At 45.3% G+C, this 18,417-nt stretch overlaps 1 protein-coding gene across 5 annotated transcripts in view; it reads left to right on the forward strand.

Annotated features, from left to right (window-relative positions):
• Positions 1–18,417, forward strand: part of STAP2 (signal transducing adaptor family member 2) — a 423,449-nt gene that overhangs the window by 269,721 nt on the left and 135,311 nt on the right. For all 5 annotated transcript variants that reach the window (XM_069217057.1, XM_069217059.1, XM_069217055.1 and 2 more), the window contains 3 exons: positions 7,704–7,775; positions 14,266–14,385; positions 16,043–16,099. In XM_069217057.1, the coding sequence (XP_069073158.1) occupies positions 14,302–14,385; positions 16,043–16,099 (141 nt within the window). In that variant the 5' untranslated portion in view covers positions 7,704–7,775; positions 14,266–14,301. The remainder of the gene's footprint in view (positions 1–7,703; positions 7,776–14,265; positions 14,386–16,042; positions 16,100–18,417) is intronic.

An 18,417-nucleotide genomic window follows, 5' to 3' on the forward strand; every position in this document is an offset into this window, starting at 1 on the left:
CTTAATTATGGTTAGGCTCACATGCCTTTCATCCAGGGGCATAGCTCGGGGGGGGAGGGAGGGGGGAGAAATACATGTATTTTCTCGTAAATATTTGGGTACAGGTGCTTTCAGTCAGGCATGGTGGGGTGTCTCTTGGATTTTACCAGGCATTTTTACATAGAGACAAAAACGCGTGCGCACAAACTCTCCCTCTCACTGTTGTATTTAAAAATGAGGTTAGTTTACCCTCGCTTAGTACCCATACCAATCTGCATTCCTCTCCCTTTCCGCTGCCCCTTAAGCCCCTCTCATACGCCCTGCTAGTCGTATAGTGAATTTTAACATTATAGGCCGTCGTGATTGTCGGAAAATCTTAAATTCACAGCCCCCCAATCTTAGTGACCAAGCTACACCCCTGCTTTAATCCTTTTAAATACCTGGCTTATGTCTGCAAATTGTTGAACTCCTTCAGGCACATTTAGCATAATCTGACGACATACAAAGTAACCTTATGGCATCTTGATAAATGGTTATTTGAAGACTTAACCCCTAATGAAGCCTCATTTGCTGCCACGCATCAACTGTTTCTTATGAATATGCACCGATCTACAACAACAATTTAGAAGAGTTGCATCTCAATAGCCTCTCCAAAATCTGTGTGTGTTTGAGCTATTGGCTAGCTGTGTATGTTGCTTTGCGGGTAGGGTGTCGAATTCGTTGGCATCCACCTAACCTGTCTCAGCTTTGCGACAACTTTCAGTGGAGTCTTGGAAGATCCCTGTGCAAATTCAAGGTCTTGCCTTCGCCTTAAAAGTTATATGACGAATGCCAGTCTCTGCAAGGTCGTGTTTGTGACATGCCTGTTGCTTCTAGGGATGTTTGTTCATATCACTGTGCCTGCATGCTAGAATGTGCTTCACGGTATGTGTCTTTGAGTATTTGTCTCAGTTCATACTTCTGTCACTGTGTCTACAAATATGAATGCATCCCTGCCTGTGCTGGTGTCTGTCTCTGAGGTTTGTACCTGTCATTGTGCATGCAAGCAACGATTCACTTCACGGAGTCCAGTTTGTGTCTGTACATGTTAGTGGCACCGTATCTGCATGTGTGTGTCTGTCTCTGCATGTGCTAATGTGGTGTATATGCACTCCACAGTATGTGCCTGTGATTATGTCTTTGTGTCTCCACATGTAAGTGTGATTGTGTCTGCAGTGGTGTGTATGTCTCTGCTGGTGCTTGTATGTGACTGAGGTTTGTACATGTCACTTTGTCTACTTGCTACTATGCACCTCAGGGTGTGGCAGTTTGTCTGTACATGTTAATAGAAATGTTTCACCATGCATGTGTTTTTTTCTGCATGTATGTAGTATGTACTTCACGTTATATTCCAGTGATGTGGTGCACGTATGCCAGTACTTACTTCACGTTATGTGCCAGTGGTCTGTGGCATGTATGCCAGTACGTACTTCACGGTATGTGCCAGTGATCAGGCGCATGCATGCCAGTACGTACTTCACGGTATGTGCCAATGATGTGGTGCATGTATGCTAGTACGTACTTCACAGTATGTGCCTTCACGGTATGTGCCAGTGATGTGGTGCATGTATGTTAGTACGTACTTCACGGTATGTGCCAGTGATGTGGTGCATGTATGCCGGTATGTACTTCACGGTATGTGCCAGTGATCTGGTGCATGTATGAAAGTACGTACCTCATGGTATGTGCCAGGGATGTTGTGCATATATGCCAGTACCTACTTCACGGTATGTGCCAGTGATCTGGTGCATGTATGCCAGCAGGTACTTCACAGTATGTGCCAATGATGCGGTGCATGTATGCTAGTATGTACTTCACGGTATGTGCCAGTGATGTGGTGCATGTATGCTAGTATGTACTTCATGGTATGTGCCTTAACGGTATGTGCCAGTGATGTGGTGCATGTATGTTAGTAGGTACTTCACGGTATGTGCCAGTGATGTGGTCCATGTATGTTAGTTAGTACGTACTTCACGGTATATGCCAGTGATGTGGTGCATGTATGTTAGTACGTACTTCACAGTATGTGCATGCTAGTACGTACTTCACAGTATGTGCCAGTGATGTGGTGCATGTATGTTAGTATGTACTTCACGGTATGTGCATGCTAGTACGTACTTCACGGTATGTGCCAGTGATGTGGTGCATGTATGTTAGTAGGTACTTCACGGTATGTGCCAGTGATGTGGTGCATGTATGTTAGTTAGTACGTACTTCACGGTATGTGCCAGTGATGCGGTGCATGTATGTTAGTACGTACTTCACGGTATGTGCCAGTGCTCAGTTTTTGTCTGCACATCTAAGCGTCACTGTGTCTGCTTGTGTTGGTGTATGTCTGGCATTTGTACACATGATGGTCTTATTCTGGTATGTATTTTGTCGTGTGTGTCTTTGTGAGTGTGCATGTACAGGTGCATGTCCTTCTCTCCATGTGCTAGTGGGTACCAGTGAGTGCGTCTGTGCCCATCAGCATGCCTTCCCTGCATTTGCCCGTGTTTGTGCATCTCTGGATGCTGCTAGGTTCTTAACTGCTTGCCTGGGAGTGCACCCGCCCTCCCAGGGTGACACAGGTCCAAAGCGGTTTGTCAGGAAATGTTCTACATAACAACTGAAGGTATTCGCAAATTTCTGCCCTGAGCATATTCTTTCACCGGTGAGCCTCAAGGGGCCGCCAAGACTGAAGCTGGAACCGCACGGGGCTCTTTAAAACACTATTCATTGGGCCCAGATCCTGCGATGGAACTGTCTGCACAACGCAGTACTCGCGTAGGAGGACCCCTTTAATATCACTCCTCGTCCCCAGGGGCCTCAGCACGGTGTGTATGAAATACGAGCAACGTAGAACAACACAACTCTCTGTGGCGCACTTTCCATCTGTAAACTTCCCCAACCAGAGCTTCATTTGTAAAACCATAAGTGCCCAGGCCCAGTGCTGTGAAGATCGAGGTGCTGGATACCAAGGATGCATAGTCTTGACTCCACGCCATGCCTCTTTCATCCACCCCAGACATATGACCTGTCCCTTTCCTCACTTCTACTTACCTCTCTGCTTTCACCCTTTTTACTCTTTTTTTCCCCTTTTTTATCTTCCGCCCTTCTTTCCCCTTTTCTTTCTCTCTCTCTTGCCCGGGATGAAAGTCTCGTGAGAAAAAATAAATGCAGGTTCCTAAAAACAAGGGCCGGTGGGCCCCACTTGCAACCACAGACTCATATTAAGTACTGCATCTAATTCTTCCAACACAGGATACCTCCACCTGTCCTACCACAAATACAGGCCCAGTACGGACTCCAGCAACAACGCTGCGATGCCACACCAGTGGTGTCTAGGCTGTACACAAACACCAGATAATAACCATGGGCTGAGGTTATTTCAAACATTTCCCCCAACCACCTAATTGTTTTCCTCTGTACCTTAAGGCCAGCACTGGTGTGTTGTACCCTAGTCAGGTCACACCTGGAGTGTTGTGCTAAAATTGGGAGCCCCCAATGGAGAGATGTGAGCCCCCTTCTATTATATGGCACCCACGTCTGGAAGCCGCTTCTGTGATATTGCAAGGATACCTTAGAAGTGCGGTGCCCATGTCCCGAAACCACATCCGGGATGTTTTGGCCTAGGCTGGAGCACACATCTGAAGCGTTGAGAGTTGACATTTGCAATGTTGCACCCCGGCTATAGGTCACATCACTGTAAGGTTGAAGGCAGATTGCAGGCAGTTGTTAGTGGAAATAACTAAGGGTTAATGGTTCAATCCATGGTTAGCCCTTGGTTAATACAGGGCAGCAGACAAACATACAGTTATTTCCAAAAACCAAGGCACACCAAGATAGTCCACAAAGTATGTACTTTGTAAGGCAAGCCGATAAGAATTCCGGACATGTCTTGTTGCTGGTTATGATTTATTCTTCCCATGGTATGATGAGTCCAATAACAACAGCTGACACGTGTTTCGTCATCAAGACTTTCTCAAGGCTGCAAAATGTAATCTGTGAAAGAAAGTTCACTGTCATGGAATGACGATAACAGGGAATAGTAGAAATTGTTGAGGTTTGGGAAAACCCAATATTAGTTTAAACAGTGATCTTTACTCACGGTATTTGATTAAGTAGCCCAGAGCAACGGGGTTATTAGGAAACAAGCAAAACATTTTTTATTGTTATCACCCTCTGATACCCATAATGCTCAATGATGGTGAGGTTAAGTGTGGTCAAGGAATAAAACATACATGCAAGGCGTGATTGTGGTGTTCAAAAATTCCAGATCGAAGAATCCGGTATAAATCAGTGAGAAGGTGATGATAATAGAGATAGTCTACCACAATCCCCGGTGGCGAATGTGTGTCCGTCCTAAAACCATGCAGAGTTAGGCTAAACAAGAGGAACTACAAGAAAAGACATACCATAATCAATGGAAAAGCGTCCAAATGTAGATCAAAGTTTGTGTCGAATACAGTACTCTTGAGAAAAGAGCAAAAGCATAAACCAAAAAGCCGCCCACAGTATATGTATATGTTACATAGTGTCTCTCTCACCACGAGCTAAATTCACCCTTTCGTAAGCAGAGAATTCCTTGCCATAATAAGATACAGTAGACGGTAAAGGACTCCCCAAATAATGAACTCCCGCATAGTTATTGTGAAACTACAGCCATTACGGTATTTTAATTCTATATATACACCAGGTAGCAATCCGAAAAGTAATTAATGTAAAACTACCACCGCGAGTGAGTAGGAATAACATCAGCAAGCACACATACCTATATTGAGCTGTCTTCAGTGTAGAGAATTAATTCGGAGAGTCGGAAAAAGAAAGGCCATGATAAGCCTAAGGGACATAAAGAGAAGTAGCCATTGAAAGAACTGTGTGGCATCCAAAAGTGCAGAGCGCAAGTGATCAGGCGCATTGTTGTTGAAATCCAAAATATGCATACCATGCGTACATGTGAATATGGAGGGGGAGTGCACAAGAAAAAAAGAGTTGTAAGTATAAAGGGTGTTTAAGGGGAAAGCAGTGTTAGTTTCTGTGTACTCACATAGGGCAGTAATGCACGACGGATCATAGAGCTGAGCGCTGGTAAGAAGGAAGCAAGCGTGAATAATGCTATCAGTGACATGACTCCCGTAGAGCGTGGAGCGGAGAGCTCCAGATAAATCCTTCTTACATTGCGCCCAGTTGCCGTTAAGTCCAAACCCCGCATGAGTACCAGCCTAAAAAACTCACCGAGCAATCAGTAGCGTGTAATGTGAAGTGAGACGCGATAGTAGCCGGGAAAGGCCGGTGGGCAGGTGTGGGTATCAGAAGTCCATGGCAGGTGTGTCATTCCAGGGAGCTCATTCGACGTGCACACTCCCAGAATACACTAGGCTGTGAAACAAAGGCTCGGGCTGCTGAGGGTGGCCCCTTGTGACTTGGAGCTGGTGGCAACCCTGACTGTTCTGTTGGCAAGGTATGTGTGTTTGTCCCCCACATGTGAAACTAGTTTGTAAGAGCCTTAAGTTGCAAACTAATGGTGTGATAAAAAAATGACAGGATTATAGCTTTAACATTTAAAATGTTAAATTACGAACCAACTCTGCTTCAGCAATACCCACCGGGCTGCCCCCACCCCACCCCTGACCAAGTGCCCAGCAGGGTGATAATCCATGTATTACATGTCATAGTAGGTGTCCATACATGCCAACGTTTTAGAAGAGAAAAGTGGGAGGTTTCTAGAAACAATTGGGAGAATGTCTTTTCCCCATTGTCTTCTATTGAGGCCTGAATCGAGTTACTGTTATGTATGGGATTTGCAAGTCTGCTGCTGTCAGATTGGATATTAGACACACAAATGTAGTTTTTTTTTTTCTTCTGATGCCCCGTAGAGGTGGCACTTGGCGCTGTCCTCTGATCCGGACCATTCTGGCCCATTCCTCTTTGTTACCAAACCCCCTGGGGCAGAAGAGGTGCATTCCAGACGCACCCAAGGCCAAGCACTGATCCGGTAAGCATGCCAGCCAGGGCCTGCGGTCCATTCAGGCATGTCAGTCAGGGCGGAGTGACAGAACAAATGATGAAAACATGTAAATCACAAGGTAGGAAATAGCAAAAATGCAAGGTGAGTTGACACTGTAGTGACTTCCACAGCCCGGGAGCACGCAGATGAATTATGTCACATCACATGGGAGCTGCAACCAAACATTACTTTATTCCTTAGCATGGAAAGGGGGACATTATTAAACTATGCACGGGAGAAGAGTGTGAGATTAAAAATGGGAGCCTAGGAGGAGAGTTATACCATCAGTGTGTGCCCAGAAGAAGTAGTAGGTGACATCATTCCTGTGGGTTCAGAAGAAGACAGTGAGGTCATTAGTGTGAACCAGGTCGAGTGACATCATTAGTGTGACCCACAGAAAAGAGAGTGACATAATTAAATCGTGCGCAGGAGGAGGATGTCTCAAAAAAAAAAAAGGACCTTGGGTCTTTGAGGAGAGATGGTGGATTTACTTCCAGCTACCACTGGGATATGCAATTCAAATTAAAAGCGCATTAACACCACCTCTGATAAAAGTGCTAGAAGCTGCTCCTGGGGAGAGGGCAAGTTATTGACCTGCCTACAACTTGACATATTGAACTAAAGCAAAGCACAGTCCTGGAAGCGCTGCAGTCATTTTGGAGGTTCTAATAATCTGTTTGGCTCAGTACACCCCGTACATCATTGGCATTATACTGCATGACTACAACTTCGCGTCCACTATATCAACCCAACCACCACTTACCATGATGAGTAAAGTAGATAAGTAAGTAGTTAATTGGTTAGGTGGATGACGCACTGCTGAAAACAGTAATAACGTTCTTATAATAATGAAGCATTCATAGGCAATGTTACTGCATAAAGTATTGCAATAGGCCAATTTTATTGACTTTGATAACATGTCCTAGAACTACTGAGCTCAGGCTAGCCACGATTGTGACACCTGCATGGGACCGAACCATTGGTTACTTGGATGACCTCCAGTGGAAGATGAATGGCGGCCTTATTGGACCTTAACTTTGCTAGCCTGGTTGGTAGCCTTAAGTACTGGGGACCAAAACATCTATTTTGAAATGCTTGTTCCAGCTGAGTATCCTGAAATGTAGCACTTGGCTAGATTAAGGGCATGATTTAGATGTTGGCAGAGGGGAATACTCCATCACAAACGTGACATATATCCCATCCCACCACATATTATGATCCCATTGTATCCTATGGGGATTGTGATGTAGTGGATGGGGTATCCATCACGTTTGTGAAAGAGTATTCCGTCCACCAACATCTAAATCAGGCCTTAAATCTGTTCTTTATGGCCCTACTCAGTAAGCAGCAATACCACATCACTGTTCTTCTTGTGCCTTGATTGTCTGTACTCTACTTTAATGCATAGTCTTCAGCGTTTAAAACCCTCTAGTCTTTCAGTAATCATGAAGGTTTATCAGAGGTTAGGAACTCCAGATAGTAACCTGATGTCCTAATGTCAAGGTGAACATGCTCTGTAATTTTATGCCCTTTACTTGTCAGCATGATGTTTTCTCGTGTGAAAACTGCTTGGTCTTTGAAGTGACGTGGTCTGTGCTGAATACAACTCCAAAAATAAAATTAGAATGTATTTATACTCTCTGTCACGTTCATTCTTATCAAAACAGTGATCATGCTATCTTATTTCTGTTTCCAGGTCTACAAGAAGTTCTGGTCTGGACTCCAGGGAAGTGCACTTTACTTCTATAACCACCATAAAGACACGCAGGTAACTTATGTGAAAGAACCTTATATGTTCATCTTGTTAAAAAAAATCAATGTACAGGTGCAGCTGTGAGATGCTGGGTCTCCCATATATATTTTCTATTGTAATGTATAGTACCCATGCATGATGCACAAATGGCTTGTTCACAAAGCCACTACTGCCCACAGGTGTGGAGGAGGACAGCGTTCTTTGCTGAGGCCCTCTACTTTCCATCACCGTGCACAATGGCACCGTAGCTAAGAAAACAGGCTGACATCTTCCACACTCGCTTTAGGTTATCCTTCCTGGAACCATTTGGTGGCACCAGGGTATGGGCCAGAGTACCTCAATTGTAATACCTAAAAACAATGACATGGAAAACAAAATATCAAAACTCGCAGTGACTGATGTCATCAGGATGATTCTCAACCACGTAGAAAGAGCAGCCCTCATCCTGCTTGACCTCGCTGCAGCCTTCAAAACAGTCTCCCACTATAGCCTCATCAGTAGATTTCATGAAGTGGCCCTTCAGGGTCCTGCCCTCATCTGGATCTGCTCCTTCCATATAGGAAGAACTAAAAGAGTCAGCCTGCCGCCATACAAATCGGAAGGCAAGAACCTCATATGCGGAGTCCCCCAAGGGTCATCTCTCAGCCCGACCCTATTCACCATCTATGTGACCCCACTCACAGACCTCAGCATATCACACGGCAACAATATTCTTTCATACGCAGCCGACACTCAACTGATACTTTCCCTTTCGAACAAGAACCCTCAACCAAAAACTACTTCACCAGACGCATGTTCCCTGTGACAACCTGAGATCCAACTGTGTAAAGCTCAACACGGACAAGATCGAAGTGGAGATCTTCAGAAAGAAGACTTCTGCATGGGACTACACCTAGTGACCAGCAGACCTCAGCCCCACACCGGTCTCCACTGCTCACACAAGGAACCTAGGAATCATCCTAAATGGCAAACTGAACAAGACAGCCCTGATAAGTGCAGTGATCTATCTGCTTCCACATCCTGAGGATGCTACGAAAAATCTTCAAGTGGCTCCCGCAAAATACCAGAAAAACAGTAAAACCGGTCCTGATTACCAGCAGACTCGACTATGACAACACACTCAATGCAGGGAGCACCAACCAACTCCTAAACAGGCTCCAAACCATCCAGAACACAACACCAAGACTCATCCCCAACCTACTTCGCTGCACCAACATCTGTCTATACCTGAAGACTGCAGTGTTTGCAAGCGCACTCAATGCAATCTACTCCCACAAACATACAGAGCACCACCCAACATAGGCTCCACCTACCTCAGTGGCTGCATACACTTCCACTACACAACCAGACACCTCCAATCCGCAGGACTGTCACTAGCACAGGCATCCAGCATACAAAAGAACAGAAATGAGCGGCCTACTTTCTCTCGCATCGCCCGCAGAAGCCTGGAACGACCTTCCCAACACATCTGAGCCTCCATATCACTTCTCAAGTTCTGCATGAAGCTGAATATGCGGCTCTTCAAGTACCCACCTCCTGGGGGTACAAATCTATCTGCAAGCGCTTGGATACCCTCTAGGGTGACTTGTGCACTAAACAAATATGAATAACATAACATAATAAAACAATTGTATATTTTATTACTCTAATCTTAAAAAAGCTCCAAATGTGAGGAACCAAGGCCAGGGCTAGTCTGAACACGAGCCTAATGCCATTATTAGGCCCTCAGTCTAACCCTAAACCTAGCCCTAAGTCTAGGGTTGGAACTGACCCTACAATTTACCCAGCCTCCTTAGCAGGATCCTAAGACCAAAACCAACCCAGAACCCTAACTTTTGTTGTATCTTTTAATTGTTGGTATTTGCGATTTATGGGCTTGGTTGTACCTGTTATGAGAGCTCACCCTGGCTACAGTAGGAAGGTGATTAAAACCTCATGGAGTGGGCGGGGCATTCTTCTGTTGCAGGAGTGGAGACCAGTGCCAGCGGGCCAGGACTGTACCTAGGGGTGTGGGACTACTCTGCCTGAGTCCTGCATAACTAGGGTTGGGAAGTGCACCAGTGCTGCCAGACAGCATTCTGAGGCTGATGTCCAGTATCCAGGGGGTGCTCGAGGAGTCAGAGTAGGGTGACCACCCGTCCGTAAATTTCACGGACTGTCCGTAATTTCGCCCTGCTGTCCGTTGTCCGTGATGAAAGTTTTAACGGACGGCATTTGTCCGTAATTTGAGCCTTTCAGCTAAAGGGCAACGGAGGCAGGGCAAAATTACGGGCAGAGGAGTTTCCCCAGCTGGGCTGGAAGGCAGGCGCTCTCCTGTGCTCTGAGGGAGGGGCAGACAGATAAGAAAAGGCCTTCTTGCCAGGGGGTCTCCTTCCCTAAACACATGCAAATGTGGGCCACTGGTAAATCTGCAAATACAAAGGGGCTTGAAAACCTGCATTGACTTTACTAAAAGGAGCCACTTGAAGTTTTCTGGTGGCAAAGATATTTCTTTCAGAGAGGTATTGTAATGGTTTTCCAAGGTGAGCTGTGGAGTGTGTGGTTTTAATGGAGTGTTATAACATTTTTTTAGCACTAGGTATAAACTGTATATTATTCAAATCTGTATTTGAGAAGCTCTTTTTTTTTAATTTAACTGAAATGTATTTGCGCATTTTGTTGCAGCCTTTATTATAATGTAATTGTATTTTTTACAGTTCTTTCAGGTACCTCGGTACCTCATAGTACTAACAAACATTGGCAAAGCCAGTTGGTCTCATCTACGAAAGAGTTATTGGCTTTGCTAATGTGTTTTAGCATTAGCCATGTTATACACCAGAGTAGCTGCTGTTCAGCATGGCTTAAAGCTAGTGGCATAGTGGTGTGGAGTGGAGTAGAGTAGCATAGGAGCAGTGGCGTAGAGCCCAGTGGTGCAAAGTACAGTGCAGTGGGGTACAGTGCAGTTGTTTAGAGTGCGTTAGCGTAGAGTGCAGTGGTTTAGAGTGCAGTGGCATGGAGTGGCATGGGACAGAGTAGAGTGGCGTAGAGTGCAGTGGAGTAGAGTGGCATACAATAGAGTGGCAGAGAGAGCAGTAGTGTAGAGTGGTGCAGTGGCATAGATTGCAGAGTAGACTCACGTTGCAGGGAGTGCAGTGGCGTAGTGTAGAGTGGTGCAGAGTAGGGCAAAGAGCTGTAGAGTGGAGTGATGCAGAGTAGAGTGGCATAGAGTGCAGTGGCATAGAATGCAGTAGTACATAGTTCATTGGTGTATAGTACGGTGGTGGAGAGTGCAACACTGCAGAGTAGAGTGTCAGTGCAGTGATGTTTTGTGGAGTAGAGTGGCACAGAGCAGTGGCGTAGAGTACAGTGGTACAGAGTAGAGGGCAGTGGCGTGCAGTTTAGAGTGCATTGGCGCAGAGTGCAGTGGCATAGAGTGGCATGGGGTAGAGTTACATAGAGTGCAGTGGAGTAGAGTGGCATACAATAGAGTAGCAGAGTGCAGTAATGCAGAGTGGTGCAGCGTCATAGAGTGCAGAGTAGACTCATGTGGCATAGAGTGTAGTGGTTTAGAGTGGTGCAGAGTGGAGTATTGTAGAGTGGTGTAGAGTAGAGTATAGTGCCTAGAGTGCAGTGACATAGAGTAGAGTGGTGTAGAGTGCAGAGTTGCAGAGTAGAGTGCCAGTGCAGTGGTGTAGAGTGGTACAGAGAACAGTGGCATAGAGTACAGTGGTGCAGAGTAAAGGGCAGTGCAGTTGTTTAGAGTACACTGGTGTAGAGTGCAGTTGCATAGAGTGACATTGGGCAGAGTAGAGTGGCATAGAATGCAGTGGAATATAGTATATTGGTGCAAAATGCAGTAGTACAGAGCAGAGTGGTGTAGAGTATAGTGGCGGCCAGAGCAGTGTTGCAGATTGTCAGCTTGCAGTGGTGTAGAGTGCATTGAACTAGAGTGCAGTGGTCAGAGTTTTATAGAGTACAGTGGCGTAGAATAGATTGTTTCAGAGTAGAGTGCAGTTGCATAGAGTGGAGAGGTGCAGGGTAGAGTGCAGTGGCATAGAATGCAGTGGCACAGAGTGCAGTGGCATTAAGTAGATTATTTCACAGTAGAGTGAGGTGGTTTAGAGTGGAGAAGTGCAGGTTAGAGTGGAGTTGCATAAAGTGGCATATATTGTGATGGCATAGAGTAAAGTAGTGTAGAGTGCCGTGGCATAGAGTGCAGAGGTGCAGAGTAGATTAGAATGATGTACAGTGTATTGATGTAGAGTGCAGGGGCATAGAGTTGAGTGTTACAGAGTAAAGTGCATTAGCATAGAGTGTATTAGCTTAGAGTGCAGTGGCATACAGTGCAGCGTTGCAGAGTGGCAGAGAGTGGAGTTGTGCAGATTAGATTGGTGTTGCCTAGACTGGAGTGGTATGGCGTGCAGACGAGCAGAGCGCAGTGGTGTAGAGAGGCGTAAAGTGCAGTGGCTTAGAGAAGAGTAATACAGAGTAGAGTAGAGAGGCATAGTGTGAAGTAGCATAGAGAGCAGTGGCATAATGTGGAGTGGTTCCAAATGGAGAAGAGTGCAGTGGCATGGGGTGGCGTAAAGTGGAGTGATACAGAGTAGGGTGCAGTGGTGTGGAGTGGTGCAGAGCAGAGTGGAGTGGAGCATGCATGGTGTGGTAACACACTGCCATTACAGACAACACATTTTTGATTGAAATTACCATTACATTTGCACAGATATACAGTTTTTCAAATAAAACTATATTGTGCAGAGACGATGATGTGTGGAAATTGCATCACCTAATGCAATGATTTGTTTTAATCATGTAAAGGTATTTGTTTCCAGCACAGTTCAGAATTAACAAAAATGTGCTTGATTTGTACTTCTAATTCTGATATCTTCTGAAGTCTATTTAAATGTTGTCATGTGATAGAAAAAACTCTTTCCTAACCCCAGTATCCAGCAAGATTGTCGCATAAATCCTCTCACTTTGAAGTCAGAGAAAGGAAAGGAAACACTAAGTTCCCACCGAAGACAGAGCCTGACATTTGACTTTGTCCTTTGAATGCAGAGCAAATATGATAAGATAAGAACAAGATTTACAGGCCTGTTTACAGAAAGGGAGCACTCAGCAGGATACTGTAAATAAGGTTTTGGCAAGGGAAGGGAGGAATTCAAGCTGCATAGCCTAAAACAAATAAAGCCAGCAAATTGAAAGCAACAAATTGTGAGTTACAAACCACAAGGCCAATGGCAAACAACGGGCAGAATGCATTCACAAGGAAGCACTATGAATTTACTTAAAGTAGCAGCTGTGGGATACTTTGTGGGGAAAGTCCAGTATTTTAGTCCATATCTTGCAGAGGTTTGGTACATCAATCACCCAGGCAGTATGACAAGAAGACCTGGAGTGGTTTCCATGTTGCAGGATAGGTCTGTACACCCATTCCATCAGTTTGCCACCATTTCCTATGGTACAGAGCTTCTGGCACACCTCTTGTAGGGTTAGTGCTAGGTAGCAGACATGAAATAGGGCACTTAATGATTATTTAAGGTGGTTGTAAGTAAGGAGTTGACCGGAGAAAGTCCATGGGCGGTTGGGGTAAGCCAGATGTTTTTGTTCAATTTGTTTAAACTAGCATAAGGTTAATTACCTTAACGTTTCCCAAACTGTTTGCCAGGGGTTTTGAAATGTTCAGAAACATAATCAAAATTTTGCTCTTACTTTCTCTTCAGGAAAGATCGCGTAGATTTGGGTAGGGGTGATGGCCTTGCCGTGAAGGGCATTCATTTACTACTGAACAAGGACGTAATGTGAAGCCTGAATGTAGCACACAAGGAGGCAATCACAAAAGGTCCACAGTGAATAAATAGTGCTATGTTAAAAAAGAGTAAATAAATGCACTGACAACATAGTGAGGCATGGCCTCTCTTGCGTGTGTCTTTAAAACGGACGTTTGTTCTTGAAATTTTGTCCTGAATTTTGACCCTTTGTCCTGATTTTTTGTCCTGAATTTTGACCCTTTGTCCTGAATTTTTGACAGTCCTTTCCAGAATTTGCCTCAGTGCCAGGTGGTCACCCTAAGTCAGAGCCAAGCAAAGGCTTTGTGTAAAAAGTCGCCACAGCTTGCCCATATGTAACGTGGCTCTTCGGGTGAGGCCTCCCCCCCCCCCCCCCCGTGCCTTGAGGCCCTCACGGGTCTATACAGCTGCACTATACAGATATTGATTTATTAATTGTAATGTGTTTTCTGTTGACATCTCTACTTGGCCTCCAGGTAACAACAGGCTGGAAGCACGGCACGACCACCTCAGACTTTCAACCTTAGGAGGACGATTGACTGAGCACCATTTTATTTGGCAACAGTAACAGTTACCGTTACAGCATATAGAAACCTAAAGCAGCAATATGAAGCGCTATATAAGACCAAATTACTACGCTCCTGTTAACATTAACATATGGAAACAGATTACTAATTACCGATTGCGATATATTCAGGATCTATACCAATGGCTTCTCGTTTGTTCGTGTTTTCCAGTATGTGGACGTCATTAACTTGGATCAGTTTGTGTCTATGTTGGACGACAACAGCAGCTGTAAAATCGCGACAGAAGCCAAGCTGACCCTAAAACTGAGGGACCGAACCATACACTTAAAGGTATCCCCAAAAGAACTGACATCAAAGCGTTATTGGTAATGTGTCCGAGGGTACCGTCCGGTGATGGGGAGAAAGCATTTGTTATTACTGCCCAGTACCAAGCTTAATAACTGAGCCTATGAGGTTACTGCCTAGTGCTAGTGATTTTAGCACAGTGTTTGCGGTTAATGCCCAGTGTTTGAAGTTAATGCCCAGTACCAAGCTTAAAAACTGAGAGTATGAGGTTACTGCCTAGTGCTAGTGATTTTAGCGCACCTTTTGCGGTTAATGTCCAGTGTTTGAAGTTAATGCCCAGAACCGAGCTTAATAACTGAATGTACGGGGTTACTGCCTAGTGCTAGTGATTTTAGCACAGTGTTTGCGGTTAATGCCCAGGGTTTAAAGTTAATGCCCTGTAGCAAGCTTAATAACTGAGCGTATGAGGTTACTGCATAGTGCTAGTGATTTTAGCACAGTGTTTGCAGTTAATGCCCAGTGTTTGAAGTTAATGCCCAGTGCTCACATTAAGGACTGAGGGGGTTATTCTAACTTTGGAGGAGGTGTTAATCCGTCCCAAAAGTGACGGAAAAGTGACGGATTTACCACCAGCCGTATTACGAGTCCATTATATCCTATGGAACTCGTAATACGGCTGGTGGTATATCCGTCACTTTACCGTCACTTTTGGGACGGATTAACACTCCTCCAAAGTTAGAATAACCCCCTGAGTGTATGAAGTTACTGCCTAGTGCTAGTGATTTTAGCACAGTTTTTCCAGTTAATGGCCAGTGTTTGAAGTTAATGCCCAGTACCGAGCTTAATAACTGAATGTACGAGGTTACTGCCTAGTGCTAGTGATTTTAGCGCAGTGTTTGCCGTTAATGCCCGGGGTTTAAAGTTAATGCCCTGTAGCAAGCTTAATAACTGAGCGTATGAGGTTACTGCCTAGTGCTAGTGATTTTAGCACAATGTTTGTTAATGTCCAGTATTTGAAGTTACCGCCAAGTGCTGGTTTTAATAACGGAGTGTATGAGGTTACTGGCTAGTGCTAGTAATTTTAGCTCAGTCTTTATTATTATTGCCCAGTGATGGTGTTAGTTACTGACTGTATGAGGTTACTGCCTAGTGCTAGTGATTTTAGGTTTACTGGTCAGAGATTGTATCTATGACTTGGTGGGTGAGATTATGGCCTAATGTTGGGGCTTATAACTGAGTGTATATTGTCTCCGGGACGTATAGCCGGGTGATTAATGTTACCGCTCAGTGCTGGACTAAGGAGCTGAGTGTTTACGGTAACTGTCCTGTGTGGGAGTTTATAACTGAGATTAGAACGTCTCATTAGAACGCCTGCGGCCCGGGCCTATAACTCGAGTTCAGGGCCTTTAACAACCGGTGGAACCCTCGGCGTCGGGCTGAAAGGCAGTAGTGCGAGATTTCAGCTGGGCACTAGTGTTTACACCTGAATGTAAAACAGTACTGCTGAGTGTGTATTCCATCTAACTTTGTATTATGACGTTGCTAATTTCAGGGGATTATTTAAGGTGCAACTAAATAATGGGGTTACATCAGAATGTGAGAGGGTTCTGCTGAGTGTTGAGTTAACATGATACCCTATACATTAAGAAGCACAGCTTGGACATCACGTTCTAATTTTCTTCCTAATCCTTTTTTTCGGCAGTTTGACAGCATGGAACATCGCGAGATGTGGAAGGGTTTCATTGTGACGGTGACTGAGGTACAGTACTGATAAAAAATCCTAAGTAACCTTCAGGGCGGCAACGTTTTGGCATGCAAAGCAATTGGTGTTAATGAACTTTCTGAGTCATATTGGGGCAACAAGCACTGGTGCTCTCTGTGCATTGTGCCAGATCAGGTGGCATTCTGGAGAGTTCATGTAAGGGACACTACATGAGTGTGGGTATTTTTTTTGGAACATGGGGGTTGGCAGTGCTTTGGATATTATTTGGTTGGGAAAATTGGGAAGCTTTGCTGTCAGGCAGTAGGTTGTGCAGTGCACTGGTTGTGGTCGTGGAGCAGGAGACTGGGCCAAGCGATTGGTGATGCCCTGTAGCAGTGGGTATGGTTTTCCTGGAACACTGGGTTGGGTAGTATAGTGGGCGTGGCTGTCTTGGAGGAATGGTTTAGGCTGTGCAGTGAGCTTTGCCCTGGAGCTGCTGCTTAATTTTTGCCATTTATGTTATGTTATCTCATTTATGAAGCGCAATGGTTACTCCAACCGGAGTGCCCCCCCACTGAGATTCCACACTTCAACAGTAACCTGATTTGCGCTGCCTAAAAGAAAGAAAGTTTTAAGATTGTCTAAAAACAGGTTTTAGTTTCTTCCTGAAAATTATTTCAGGCCGTTCCTGCCTCAGATCCACAGGAAGAGAGTTCCACAGTTTTGCGGCAAGATAGAGGAAGGAACGACCTCCTATGTGTGCTCTAGTTGTCCTGGGAACTATAGCCAGAGCAGCACCAGAAGTCTTCAGACAACAATTAGGATGGTAATTCTAACGAGGACCCTTTGAGTTCATACTTATGTGGCAGACACAGTGCTTTAAAAGAAATTCTTTCCCTCATCGGAAGCCACTGTAGTTGTCTAAGGGCGGTACCTGTAGAGGAGAGTCTAGGGGTGTGGAGCAGCGTTCTAGCCGCAGCATTCTGTTCAAGTTGAAGAGTACCCTTTCTACCTTGGGTAACCCCCAGGTAGAGCAGGTTGTAGTAGTCCAGCCTGGACACCAGTAGAGTATGGACTACTGTCATTTTGGCCACATCCAGGAGTGACCCCAGGATCTTACGGAGCATCTTTAAGATGCCAGAGCAGACCCCTGCAAGGTTGACAATCTAATGATCAAAGAGCAAGAGTATTGTCAAACCATATTCCTAAATTTTTTATCTTGGATTCTGGAGTTGGGATAGGTCCCAACACATCTGGCCACCATGCAGTGGACCAGATAGATGGCTGTTTTCCCACAATCAGCACCTGTGTTTTACCAGCATTAAGTTTCAGGAGGTCCATCCAGTCAGCTAAGCTTAACAAATGGACTATGAGCACAACCCTGGGCACCCCCTGCTGGAGGGAGAGGATCTCTGAGGCAAAGGGCAGTTGGATCACCTGGAATGTACGGTTTCTGGAGAAAATTGAGTATCCAGCTTAAGACTAAACCTTCGATATCGAGACCCCGCAGCTGTTCAAGAAGAAGGCTATGGGATACGGTGTTGAAGGCCACACTCAAATCCAGTAAAACCAAGGCAGCCGTCCTGCCCTCGTCAGTCGTGTTTGTGGGTACTCAGCACCAGCACTTATTTCTTAACAGTGGCACATACTTATGATGGTCCTCCACATTGGGGTGCTGTCTGTCTAGTTTTAAAGGGGGCACATCAAATAACATTCAACAGTTCAATGTGTATATTAGAAAATAAAACTGCCAGCCTGTCCAGGTAACTCGTACAGCTTTGTGTGACCTAGATTTGTTACATTTGTAGGGGTGTGATGGATAATTTGTGCTGGCATTTGGCAGCGGTGCCAGCAACGGTGGAAGATGCAAGCTGCAGTGGCCTCCTGAGAAATATCTTGGGCCCTGACACTTATTTTTTTGCAACTTAAGCCCTGCCTGGAGCAGTGATCTGGGCAGTGGAATCAGTGGATGTTTGCCTTGATCAGCGGGTGAGGCAGGGAGAGGCAGTGTCATGTATGTGTTTATCCTTGATCAATCAGTGAGGTTCTGGAGCAATGGGTTGGGTGGAGCAAAATGCGATTTTGCCCTTGAGCAGTGAGTTGTTCAGTATGATGGGCGTTTCTTTAGAGAAGCGTATTGGGTAGTGTGATGGATGTTGCCATGGAGCAGTGGTTGGGTGTTGCTGTTGAGCAAGGAGCTAGGCATTGTGATGGGTGTTGCTTTAGAGAAGCGGGGTAGACAGAATACTGGATGTTGCAATGGAGCAGTGGTTTGGGTGTTGCTGTTGAGCAGGGAGCTGGGCATTATTTATGGGTGTTGCTCTGGAGAAGCGGGGTAGACAGAGTACTGGGTGTTGCCATGGAGCAGTGGTTTG

This window comes from Pleurodeles waltl, chromosome 12, assembly GCF_031143425.1.
Source record: "Pleurodeles waltl isolate 20211129_DDA chromosome 12, aPleWal1.hap1.20221129, whole genome shotgun sequence".
NCBI lineage: Eukaryota > Metazoa > Chordata > Amphibia > Caudata > Salamandridae > Pleurodeles > Pleurodeles waltl.